The 12,899-nt window shown below is 30.3% G+C and overlaps 2 protein-coding genes across 2 annotated transcripts; one reads left to right on the top strand and one right to left on the bottom strand.

Annotated features, from left to right (window-relative positions):
• The first annotated feature begins 5,545 nt into the window (after nt 1-5,545).
• LOC111889345 (probable protein phosphatase 2C 27) lies at nt 5,546-7,515 on the top strand. The gene is made up of 4 exons (XM_023885487.3): nt 5,546-6,189; nt 6,334-6,510; nt 6,585-6,790; nt 6,894-7,515. The coding sequence occupies exons 1-4, from the start codon at nt 5,995-5,997 to the stop codon at nt 7,459-7,461; spliced, it is 1,146 nt and encodes a 381-aa protein (XP_023741255.1). The 5' UTR covers nt 5,546-5,994; the 3' UTR covers nt 7,462-7,515.
• A 942-nt stretch (nt 7,516-8,457) lies between these two features.
• On the bottom strand, nt 8,458-10,911 carry LOC111889351 (uncharacterized). Its single transcript, XM_023885495.3, has 9 exons — nt 10,707-10,911; nt 9,902-9,928; nt 9,695-9,774; nt 9,510-9,582; nt 9,370-9,427; nt 9,167-9,218; nt 9,023-9,047; nt 8,789-8,880; nt 8,458-8,686 (listed from the first exon to the last, which is right to left on the bottom strand). Exons 1-9 carry the CDS (start codon nt 10,815-10,817, stop codon nt 8,629-8,631), a joined length of 576 nt encoding a protein of 191 aa, XP_023741263.1. The 5' UTR covers nt 10,818-10,911; the 3' UTR covers nt 8,458-8,628.
• Nucleotides 10,912-12,899: the final 1,988 nt, after the last annotated feature.

The following is a 12,899-nucleotide window of genomic DNA, read 5'->3' as shown; positions in this document are numbered from 1 at the left end:
TTTAATAATTAATTTTTTTTTTCAGACCGTTGCAATTAAAAGTTTCAAACGGTAACAATTCATTCGTTTCATCCCGTTGTGACGCCAACGAGATCCACCTTCGACGAGTTGCAAGGAGCAGGGGGGGCGGTGTTCCCCCATTAAGCCGCCGTCGCCAAGCGTCACGTCACCCGCGTTGGTTCTCGTTTGGCCCATACCTATTGCTCTTAAATATATCATAACTTCAAAAATTACAAAAAGATAAATGGTTGACTTTAAATTAATGTAGTAGGTCTAAAAGACACATCGAAGTTGTATGGGGTAGGTATGGCGAGTTGGTTAGTTATAAAGGTTTGTGTTGACTAATCAAATCCAAAATAAATATACAAAGTCAAAAGATATGGTCAAATTCTCAAATCACCAGTTTTTTTAGAGTTTGTGAGTCCAAATCAATATATGATAACATGGTCAACCAAGTTTTGGTGTTGATATATAGGTTGATGCTGAATATTTACATGATTATTGTATATTTCAAACAAAAGCGTATGCATATATTGGAACTTTGGAAGCGTCGATGTTATAAATGATATTCTAATAAACATATTTGTTTAACTAATTTCTCTATAGTCTATAAATCATGAATTACAACAATTGTCCTTAGCCTTGTGTGAATTGACACTTTTAGTTTTTAAAGACGATAGCCTAGCAACCATCGATTCACTTCCTCCTTTAACATGACACTATGACATTGAAGGGGAAAATGGATAATCAAACCCTTTTTTTTTTTTTTTTTTTTTTTTTTTTTTTTTTTAATTTTTAATTTTAAAACAACAAATAAATAAGTAGCTAAAACAAAATTAAATTGTCTTTATTATAAGATATTTCATAAAAATGGGGACTTAATATTTCATATAGTAAAGTATATTTTTCTAAATAGGAATATTGATACAAAAGCTCTTAGGTTAAAATTTTGTTTAGATGATGATGACCAAGATTTTTTATTTATTTATTTATTTTTTTGACGTGCGTTAGACATAGTTTATCTATCAACATTTTCATTTGATGTAGGAATGTTAGAGACTGGATTCGAACCAAAAACCTCACTTAGAGACCCAAAATCTTATCACTAAGTTGAATCGTTTTTCAAAAATATAATGCTGGATATTATTATATATTTTGTATAACACATGATGACTTTAAATTGTATTATTATTATTATTATTATTATATTTTTTATGAGTGTATAAATATATTTTTAATTACGTTTTAAGGTATAAAGATATTTAAAAATATAAAAAATATGCTTTAAAAGGTTAAAATGCATTTTAAATGTATTTACAACTTTGAAAATGTATTTATACCTTTAAAATTTTATCTAAGTATTTAAAAATAAATTTACAATTGTAAAAATATAAATATGTATATTTATGTTTTTTGGAATTATAAAAGATATATATATATATATATATATATATATATATATATATATATATATATATATTAAACTTGCAAAAAAGTAAAAATATCTATTTATATTTTTGAAATATATAAAATATGTTTTTAAATACATAAATACATCTATCTATATTTTTCAAAAATATAAATAGATATTTTTATTTTTTTGCAAGTTTAATATATATATATATATATATATATATATATATATATATATATATATATTATAATTCCAAAAAACATTAATATGTTTTTAAATACATAACTATATCTTTTTATAAATATGTGTTTGACATGCTAAAAGACAAATATGACAAAAAGTTTGTAAAATATTAGGGATTAATGAACATAAATTTGAATTTAAAGTAAAACCGTCCGAATCGACAAACTTAAAGGATTTTGTAGCGATTTCCCTTCTAAATAAGCAAGCCTTAGGACTTTAGAAACACGTTTTCCAACATATTCTTCTTGATCAATCAAGAATGAGATGGTTATTTTTTCTTCTCTTCAACAAATGAGATGGTTATCTTTTATTCTCTTCGATCAACCCATTGAAAATCATTTTTAGGACTTAATCTAACATATTTATAAGGTCTAAACCTTAAGTCGAAGATGGTGTTTGAGATTCCTTTTCAAAATAGTTTATTGACTTGATTTTTGTTTTTAAAGTCGACAAGTAACAAAATATTTGACTATTGTATAAGTGCATTTCAAAATGACTTTTTTGGCATGTTTTAAAACGAGGTTAATAAAAATAAGGAAATTCTGACTTTTTAAATATCACACTCTCATTTTCTTCCCTCGTTTCTTTCCATGTCATTTTCAATCATTTTACAATTATACGACTTTTTCTACCATAAAAGTTAATACAAACATTTTTTTAAAACTCTTTTTGCTACCATAATAAGCATGGTTGCAGAAATCGTTAATCGGTGGACTAGCGATTATGGATTAATCGGCTAGGCGGGGATTAATCCGGGATCATTAACTATTAAGAAATCTATTCAAAAATTTATAAATCTAACTTTAATCTTACAAAATAAGCGATTAATTGGTGATTAGGTCCGACTTTGACCTTTGTTGACTAAACCCGATTAGGTCCGATTAAGTATGGTTAGGTCAAATTAATTCCTACTTTGACCTGTATTGACCAAACCCGATTATAGTGATTGATTAGCAATAATCTCATCGGTGGAGGTTCGATTAGCGATTAATCGCCGATTCTACCAAACCCGATTAGCGATCAGAGGAAATCATTGTTTCGTTGGGCTCAATCACAACTTTGTACTAGACCTATGAACTAATTTATATAACATAACACGCCTGTAATTACTTACAAAAAATCAAGGTTTTAAGAAAAAGAAAACCAGAATAGCAAGGATTCAAACCCCATACCCCTCACACACAAAGATCTACCTTACCCCTAAGCTAGAAGTACTTTTATGCATTTTTTTATGTTGAACTTCAATACATAATGTCCGTTAACCTCGAAACATTAAATAAATGTTGATTATTATTATTATTATTATTTATTTTTATGAAGGTATAAAAATATTTTTAAATATATTTTTAGATATATACATATATTTTTAAATGTAAAAATATGATTTTAAAGGTATAAATATGTTTTAAATATATTTATAAACAATCAAAACACAAATCATTCAAATATACAATGAACAATTAAGTAATTAAAATCCCAACCAAACAAACCAAGATGTATTATGAGATTACTTTATTGTTCATACTAGTGTTGGTTGTTAACCTAAATAAAAAAGAACCTTAAAAGTGTTTCAATTTTATCATTGAGCCACTACTTTAGTCCATAACGTGTAACATCTAAGTTGCTAATGTCAAAATCATTCTCGTAAACGTGTCCATATGAGGGGTACTCCCTACCCCAAATCACTTTGAGCTTTTATGGGACTTGTATATCGTGTTTGAATTCTAAAAGAAGTTCTAAAGCCAATTTATAACAAGTAGAAAGTATTTACTAGACCTTCAAAAAACAATTAACAACAATATTAATTCAAATAAAAACTAGACAAAATTGCAAAAATGGTCCCTGTCGTATGCATTTTTTGGGGGTTTTAGTCCAAACTCCGACTTTTTTGGATTGGTGGTTCTTTTAAACTATTTTGTTTGCATTTTTGGTCGCTGTCCAAACTAAAAAGACTATTATACCCTTAATGAATTTAATTTTTATTTTTCTTTCACTTTTTAAAATTATTATTGTAAACCGGACCCACCTCTCTCTCTCTCTCTCACATCGTCTTCTTCCTTATATCTGCTTCCAATATAATAAAATCACATACATATACATTGAAGTTAAAAATAATACATGTACCATCAACTCAAATACACATACACCTCTTGCCCTTCGTCTTCCTCCTTTGCCCTTCGTCTTCCTCGACAAAACATCACTATCTTATTTGAGCATTTGATTGATAACCTTACGTGCATCTTCTAAGTTTCCATAATTACCACTCAGTAGAATCATTGAGTTCCACAAGATGAGCTATTTGACAAGAATTTCATCAAATACAATGAACAAAGTTCCAACAAAAATATGCATACATTATACAGATTAAACACAACCATCACTTTTCTTGATCCAATCTAATAAAAATATGCAGACATTATACATATTAAATACAACCATCACCTTTCTTGATCCAATCTTGAAAGATAAATATTGAACAAAGATTTAGAAGGGAGATAGGAGAGTATGAGAGAGGAAAGGGGAAAGGGGAAACATGACTGTAGTGGCGGCAAGGTGGTGGTCGGAACTCCACAGCAGTGGCGTTCGGCGGCAATGGGTTGCTCCGATCAACAGAAAAAACGAGGAGGGAGGTGTTTCTCGGTGGGAAGGTGGCAGTGGGTGGCGGAGGGAGGAGCTCCGACAGCCTCTGTTGCTTCTGTTTGGTCTTCTGCTGGCGGAGACGAAGGAGGGAAGAAATGGCTCTAGTGATGGCTGGAGTGACACGACAGGAGGGGGTAGAGGGAGGTGGTGGCCGGTGTCAAGTTCTTCGTTCTTTTCCTTTGGCCGGTGAAGATACGAACGAGAGGGATTGATATTTGGGTGCGTTGTGATATATATATATATATATATATATATATATATATATATATATAAATTAGTATTTATTTTCTTTTTCTTTTAAATTAAATAAAAAAATAAAAAAAGTATATTAGAAAGGGCATTTTAGTCTTTTCAGTTTTTTGAGGGACCAAAATTACAAACAAACATGATCAAAATGACCACCAATCCAAAAAAGTCGAAGTTTCGACTAAAACCCCCCAAAAAAAATGAATACCAAAAAGACCATTTTTACAATTTTATCTAAAAACTAATGTTATAAGATAATAATTTATTTATCTCGGTACTCTTTAGCTTTTGTAGCCATCGAGGTTGGCCCATAGTGAATTTAGGGTATGAAACATAACTCAATATTTACAATGGAATATTAATTGATATGTGAAAAATGACCCGAAAATCCTTGTCAGGAAGTTTTTGTTTTTTAAAAAAACTTATATATATTTGCAATTTTGCATATTAACCACTATATCAATTGACACGGCTTCCTATTTAAGAATTCACACATATCTTCTCTGTTAATAACATCGAAACATGCACCTATAAAATGGTCCATTGCTATAAAAAACATAATTTAAAGCAGCGTGGTTTGGGAATTTGGATGTATTTACAATTGATTGGTACCAAACACTATAAATTAATTACCAATATTGATTTGAAAGGTGTATTGCCACATAACTACTTATTAAATTAACTTGTATTTGACGATTGCCTATTCTAATAAGCGCTAAAAACTAAACATTTTACGTTACTAACATATATTATAAACTTCTTAATGTCATTTTATCATAGTTTTGCTCTATAAATTCCTTCATATGCAATACAAGTATAATTCTACCCTATTTTCCCATATTCATTTACTTGTCACATATTAAGCTTAAGAACCATAAGTTACCTTTATTCGTCAATAGTGCCACATAAACTATTTTGTGAGGATGTTAACGAATTATTCATAACTATAGGGGGTCTAACTGTTATTAATCTTGTCATAAATATGTACACTCCTCTCCCCTTTCCTTTCTGATTTCTGTTTCTGGACAGTGCTATCTAGGGTTTCTTAAATTGGGTGACAATAGAGATAAATAGGCGAACAAAAGCATCACACCTGCTTCTCATCTGCGAGCAATTCTGTTTATATCCACCATGCTGTCTAATTATAGTGAAATATTCGATCGTGATTTCTGAAATTCATACTTTGAGTAGGATCCGAGGTTCTTTTTCCATAGATTCCATTGTTCGTACACGATTTGTTTTTTTTGCTTCGCTATTTAGCTTCAATCGACCGAGATTTTGTTGAAAATTGCGATTTTTGTTGCTGGCACTGAGTTATATCTAGTTCGTTGTTTCGTTGATTAAGAAGTGATCATCAGTGTATCAAAAAATCCGATCGTCGAAGTTACATGATCAGAGGCTTTATGTAGATTACTTGACTTGGGATGAAGTTTTATTTCCCAAAATAGAGTATGGCTGCCGGCACCGGTTACTCGCCGTCATATGTAATGGTAGAAGATGGTTTCACTAATGATATTATCTCCGGCGAAGAGAAATCGCAGAATTCAGAGCAATTAAATGAACTGGATATCGGAAAACCTCCAAGGCATCTTTCATTAGTCCGTCATAGCATGAGCACAGCTACACTCCTGACACCTACAGATCCGGTATTTAAATCATTTCTCCCCTTCAATACTTGCTAGTTCATATTTCACATCGTAAATTCATCATTCAGTTACTTATTGAAACCCAATTATAAGCAAATTACAAGTGTTAGAATGACTAATATTGCGCAAATCGTACTTCCCTAGGACTTTAACTTTGGGATTGTTGATGGGAAATCGGAATATATGCCTATGATTCGATCAGGAAGCTGTGCAGAGAAAGGGCCAAAGGAATACATGGAAGACGAACATATATGTATAGACAACCTTCTTCAACATTTAGACAGAACAGAAGGTTTTCCTTCCCTCGGAGCTTTCTACGGGGTATCCATCTTTCCAAAATCCATCTCTCTTCTTTTTTCTTCATCTAAACTTCCACCAATTAATTAATTCAACAGGTTTTCGATGGTCATGGTGGCACAGATGCTGCATCTTATGTTAGAAAAAACATATTAAAATTCATAGTCGAAGATCCCCAGTTCCCAGGTTGTTTAAAAAAAGCAATAAGAAACGCATACATGAAAGCCGATCAAGCATTTGCAGAAAACAGCAGCGTCGACATTTCTTCCGGAACCACTGCATTAACCACCTTCATATTCGGAAGGTAAGCTGGTTGGTTCTGAATTCTGATTCCCTTCTCCTTTTCATTCTCTTCTTCATCTGGTAAAAAGAGTAATCCGAATTCTCAAACATGATGATGATTATAGGAAGATGGTGGTTGCAAACGCGGGCGATTGTCGGGCAGTTTTAGGAAAAAGGGGCAGGGCAATCGAGCTCTCAAACGACCACAAACCAAACAGTGTGACCGAAAGACACAGAATTGAAAAACTGGGTGGTGTAATATACGACGGGTATCTAAACGGGCAGCTATCGGTTGCCCGGGCACTTGGGGATTGGCATATGAAGTTCCCAAAAGGGTCAGGGTCAGGCTGCCCGTTGAGTTCAGAACCAGAGTTGCAAGAAGTTTTGTTGATGGAAGAAGATGAGTTTGTGATCATGGGGTGTGATGGGTTATGGGATGTGATGAGTAGTCAATGCGCTGTAACAATTGCTAGAAAAGAATTGATGATTCATAATGATCCTGAGAGGTGTTCTAAAGAGCTTGTGAGGGAAGCGCTTAAGAGAAACACGTGTGATAATTTAACGGTTATTGTGGTCTGTTTCTCACCGGATCCGCCCCCCTGGATTGAGGTGCAACCGCAAGTGGGACATAGGAGGAGTATATCTTCTGAAGGGATTAATTTTCTTAAGGGCGTTTTGGATGGTAATTCGTGAGAGAGAGAGGATATGTGTAATTTGTGTTTATAACCTTTTTTTTTTTTTTTTTTTTTTTTTTTTTTTTTTTTTTTAAATGTTAATTTGTGTACTAGTTTTGGGAAATAAGACTTGAGATTATTGGTGTTTTTTGTTTTGAGATTTTGTACATTTTGGTAAGTCGAGTACTCTTGATGATTAATTAGTTTCCCCATTGTACACTATTTCTTTGAGTAAATTACAGTCTCTGCAGAAGTTTTATGAATGTACAATAGGTAAGGGTGTACTCCTAGTTTGTAGATATGAATATTTTAAAAATAAAAATAAATTTTTTCATATTTTTAGAACCTTATATTCATGAAAATAAATACGTATGTAAAAGCTGAAAGAAAACTAAATTTGAAAACGAAAAAATCTTTATAAAACATGTATCAAAATGAATTTATAAATAAATTGAATAAATTTTTTTTTTTGTAAAAAGTATTTCGTAAGTCTGTACCATGCCGATGCTTAGGAATTTTTTTTGATATACAGTGGGTTAACTTAAGACATTTTTAATCGATTAAGTTTAGCAATACATAAAAGTGCCCTTATTGTTTGTAAAAAAATATGTAAAGAAAACGAACTTTTAAATGTTTTTTCAATCCAAAAAATTAATAAACTAATTTATATATACTAGAAAACAAATATGTAAAAAAAAGGTAAAAAGGAATTCATAAAAAACTAAATTGTAAAATAAGATATAAATTTTTCATAATAAAATAATTACCAAAAATAGTAAAAATCAAAGATTTCTTAAACATGAACATTAGAACCATGTTATTATGATTTCAAAGTAGCAATGATTATATCTTTCATGATTATTATGAATTCGAAGTAGCAATGATTATAACTTTCATACTTAATAAATCTTAAGATTAATACAAGACGGAATTCGATTTTGATTTTGAATTATTTTTTATAATTAAACTTTGATTTTGAACATACATTTTTAAATTTTATATTCGACTTAACAGATCCAATGCAATGAAGAATACATTAAGGATCACTTGTCCAACATGTTTCTTTGTTGATGATAAGCATTAATTCCAACAAAAATTTTAAGATACAAAAATAAAACAAAGTTCATCTCAATTAATATCCGTATTAGTATGCTTCCATCCCCCATCCTTGTTTGGGTTTATTCAATCAAAGTTCTTCATTAGCTTCATCATCTTCATCATCATGGGTTGACTCATGTTGACCACTACACAAAAATGTCAACATCAAACACAACACAATACAACATATTCTGTTATATCATGTCATGCGTAACAGATGAGAAATGGGATGAAATATTCAAAATTACCTTGTTTTCTTGCAATGTTTGCTAAGATCTTGACACAAAACTTTGCTCACTTCTCCTACTTTGACTGATCCTTTCTTTATCAATTCCGCTAGCTGTATTTTATTTATTTATTAGTTTTAACACTATTCTATATATTACTTAAGATAATCATATAATTTATTATTTAAAAAACTGAAAAAGATTATATAGAAGTGTAGCTCATTAAACCCTAAGTTCAAGAAAGCTTTGGCGCACCTCATCTTCGGTTTCCTCAAGTAACCTGGAAAATAAGTATACACAAATAAATACAATTGGTGTGTAGATTTTTTCAAAATAAATAAAAATACCAATACAAAATATTAAATATTTTTATGGTGTAAATTAGTTTTCTCATCTCACCTTCCACAATAAGATGATATCTCTTTCGAATGAGCACGTGATTCTTGCTTATCTGTAAAATATAAATAACAAGATTTGTCACATAAAACCTCAAACTTACTTGAAATCAGTCAACATTTTTTTACTTAACTCTTTTTAATTTTAATTAACAAATAAACCATATAAAACAAGCTTACTGAAGGAAGTTATTCACCAATACATACTACTAGTCATGTCATCCCAATCATCCACTTTAATCCATGTTTTTTTGTTTGAATCTATCTGCATAATTTCCAAAAAAATAATGAACAAAATGAAAGAATAAAGTTTTTACTTCATTATTCAGATATAAGAATAATAATACCTTCTGAAGAGTATAGTCTTGCATTTTATCACAAAGTCCATCTAAGAGGTCAACAACTCTCAGCTCACTGACTCTGTATAACAGAAATTGATTATTGTATTATGTTGTCATATAAAAAATTTTGTGTGGGAAAAGTTGATTTTAATAAATAATAAAGAAAGGTGAAAAGTTATTTAAAATTTTACCTGTAATCTATTACCTTTCCTCTGCGTTGACCTGTGGAATCCAAACGATGCCTCATATCTAGATGATTTTTTGGTTTTTCCTGGAATAATATAAAAGTAAGACATGATTGTAAAAAAAATTTACAGAATAGATAATTGAATAAGTTTTAAGTCATGATACAGGAATGAAATAATGCATTGGAGAAAAAGGAGAAAAAAAAAGTGTACCTTCATCATTTCAAGTTCCAGTTCCTCCTGCAAAATGTGAAAGTACTAATCAATTTCAAATCCATGGTAGTGATCAATTTATGTTTAGTTAGTTTATAGTTTATTGTTATTCTAAAAGAGTTCTATAAACAGTTAGCTTCCTAAATAAGAAAATTTAGTAAATGGGTTGTGTAAATGTTCATTTCATATATGATGTTTTTATAAAACAAGAAAGAAATTACAAATTACTAACATAATTTGCATTGCAATTCCTTTCAGGCTTTCACATATTTACATATCATACTGAAAAAACTTGAATTCCTTTTGATCTCCTACAAACAGAAATCTCTTCCTTCCAAAAAGTTTCTACCAACATAAAACAAAATGTTAGAAATCTAAGGGAAGATAATAAGGCGTTTGCGATAATCATATTCCTAGATATCTTTAAGATCATGTTTCTTCACATTCCTTAAACTGTATTTCCACCCTTTCCAGGGGTTTCACGAAATCAGGTGCTTGAGAATCCAAAGATTAGCACTTCCAGTCTTAGGCACAAAACTTGAAGTAAAGTACTAGAAACCGGAATCATAGTTCTTGTTTACTAGAACAAATCACAAAGGCTAATTAACATATATCCTCATAACTCTAAATTTAACAGAAAATAGCTAAACATATTTAGGTTTTCAAGCTAGGATAGAAGTTCCAATTACCCCAAAACCAGCACAGATTTCAATACATCACATATAAAATCACAAATTGGATGCACCATAGCAAACTACAGATCGAACAATTTCAAGATCAAATGATGAAAAGGTTGATTACTCACAGCTACGGCATTGCAAGCTGCGCATTTGTCATGAATGGAATGAGCTATAGATAAAGTGATAAATATAGCCGCAACGAAGATCAACCGTCGCAACGCCGCCCTCATCGTCATCTTCTGTTCTTCTCTACGGCGTACACCTACTATAAACTCCTTTGATAAGCAGCGATCTAAACTAAAATATTGACCGCTGACCGGAGAGTTTGGTTACGTGGAAGAAGAGTGTTGTGACCAATCGGGAAGAGCCGCCTGGCGCAGGCTGGAAGGGCTCCGCCACATCAGATTGATTGTATTATCCATTTGCCCCCTTTGAGATTTAGAAATTGCATATGTGCCCTTTTAAGTGTTGACTTTTGTAGAGCTTTATTATTTTTGTCTTCATAGATTGTTTACTAAATCACATGTTTAAATGTCAATCTATTTCCCAATATTTCTCCATTCAACCAAACAGTAACTATTGATTCATTGTTCTAACTAAGGATAATTCGTTATAAATATATATACATTTAATTAGTGATCACGATACAATTAATGATCACAATAACAACCAAGTTCTATAAATATTTTAGTTTGAACGGTGAACCACAAACTTCATAGTACTAACAACATAGTATGCAATGTTTTGCTCAACATAAACAATTTTTTGACAAACATCCTTTAGATACAACATGTTACCAACATATCTAAATGTTAAACTAATCATACTTATTTTAAATACCATTAAGTATTAACTTATATATTTTCATCATAGATAAGAATAAACATCTAGATAAAAATATGCATAAATGTATGCAAAAAGTGAAAAATTAATAAATAAATAAACATATAAACCATGCTAAGAGCATCCATAATGTAAATTTCAATGAGAGAGTTGAATGAAATAACATGTCTAATTGACATTTAATGGATTAAACTCTGTCATTGTGGGATGTCATGTTGGCATTCAATGGATATGGAGTTCAATGACCACTGAACTCTTCAATAGGGAACAAGAAATCTTTTAACTAATAAATATATATTATTAAACTCTATTGGGTTCAATGTATTGTAGGAAAATTAATATAAAATTGTATAGTAAGTAAATGATGATGTACTAATCCATTAAACTCTAATAAGTTTAATGCATTATGGATGCCTACAAATATAGTTTAAATAAAAGGAATCTTTATAAAAGTCTATATTTTAGACTAATTAGTGATAAAACAAAATTTTCATTTCCTTTTAACAAAAAGACAAAGTCCATAATTGTTAATGGAAAATGATAAGAAATTGAACAACCCTTTATATGTTTGAGATTTTAGTCGGTAACCTTCAAAAAGTCATTATATTCACTAATGATAAAGTAATAACTTTTTTTAACATAAAAAAGTATTATATACTATATTCTTATTATTGTATTTTTTTTTTTTTTTCTAATAGAGAATATTATATTACAGTTGTTGGTTTCTTGTAACTTTTAATCAACGATTGTTAATTTTTGTCATTTTCTTTTACATAAAAAAAGTCATGACTTTATAACCTGAATATAATAATACATAAACTTTTATAAATACTTCATTTGTAATAATGTACTAAATAAACTAGTTTTTTAGGAATAGTTTTATATTTATATAAAATGTGTCTTTAATAACTAAATTAATGATTTTTAATATAAATAATATTAACTCAAATATTTTTAACACATTTATAACTAAAATCAACTAGTCGTTTTCTTTGCAAGTCAACCTAACCTAATTGAATCAAATTAAAAAGTTTTAAGGCAACCATGTTTGACTTGTTACATAAATGAAGTTGAAGATTTTGAAAATAAATAAATAAGTTTGAATGATATATTTCCCTATATAGTTATTTTAAAAACTATAATATACTTGCAATCAAGTCGGATATCATATACTTTTGGCAAATTTTTAGAAAAAAAAAACATATTTTCATTAAATTTTAATACACATGTAAAATACATCATCTCAAAAACTTTTATTTTTAGAAAACATATTCTCAAAGTCAACTTTTAGATAATGACTTTTATGCAAGATAATACATAACTACGCTTGTTGGAAAAAAGTTACAGTTTTTAGCATCCCCTACCCCCGCTCCCGCCCCCGAAATCTCCATCATTTCCACCCCCGCACCCGCCCCCGAATTCCCCTTCTGACCCCCGCCCCCGCCCCCGTTTTATTTTGGGCTAACTTATTGGGC

This window comes from Lactuca sativa, chromosome 8 (assembly GCF_002870075.4).
Source record: "Lactuca sativa cultivar Salinas chromosome 8, Lsat_Salinas_v11, whole genome shotgun sequence".
Lineage (NCBI taxonomy): Eukaryota > Viridiplantae > Streptophyta > Magnoliopsida > Asterales > Asteraceae > Lactuca > Lactuca sativa.
Note: the sequence above shows the minus strand (reverse complement) of the source record. Positions and strands in the feature narration are given on the sequence as shown.

Bases quoted from the DNA above. Each gene is read 5' to 3' on its own strand.
- LOC111889345 (XM_023885487.3), top strand. From the start codon at position 5,995: ATGGCTGCCGGCACCGGTTACTCGCCGTCATATGTAATGGTAGAAGAT. The intron at 6,511-6,584 runs GTATCCATCTTT...TTAATTCAACAG, and splicing joins CCCTCGGAGCTTTCTACGGG to GTTTTCGATGGTCATGGTGG. The intron at 6,791-6,893 runs GTAAGCTGGTTG...TGATGATTATAG, and splicing joins ACCACCTTCATATTCGGAAG to GAAGATGGTGGTTGCAAACG.
- LOC111889351 (XM_023885495.3), bottom strand. From the start codon at position 10,817: ATGACGATGAGGGCGGCGTTGCGACGGTTGATCTTCGTTGCGGCTATA. The intron at 9,929-10,706 runs GTGAGTAATCAA...CACATTTTGCAG, and splicing joins CAGCTTGCAATGCCGTAGCT to GAGGAACTGGAACTTGAAAT. The intron at 9,428-9,509 runs GTATTATTATTC...GAAATTATGCAG, and splicing joins AAGACTATACTCTTCAGAAG to ATAGATTCAAACAAAAAAAC.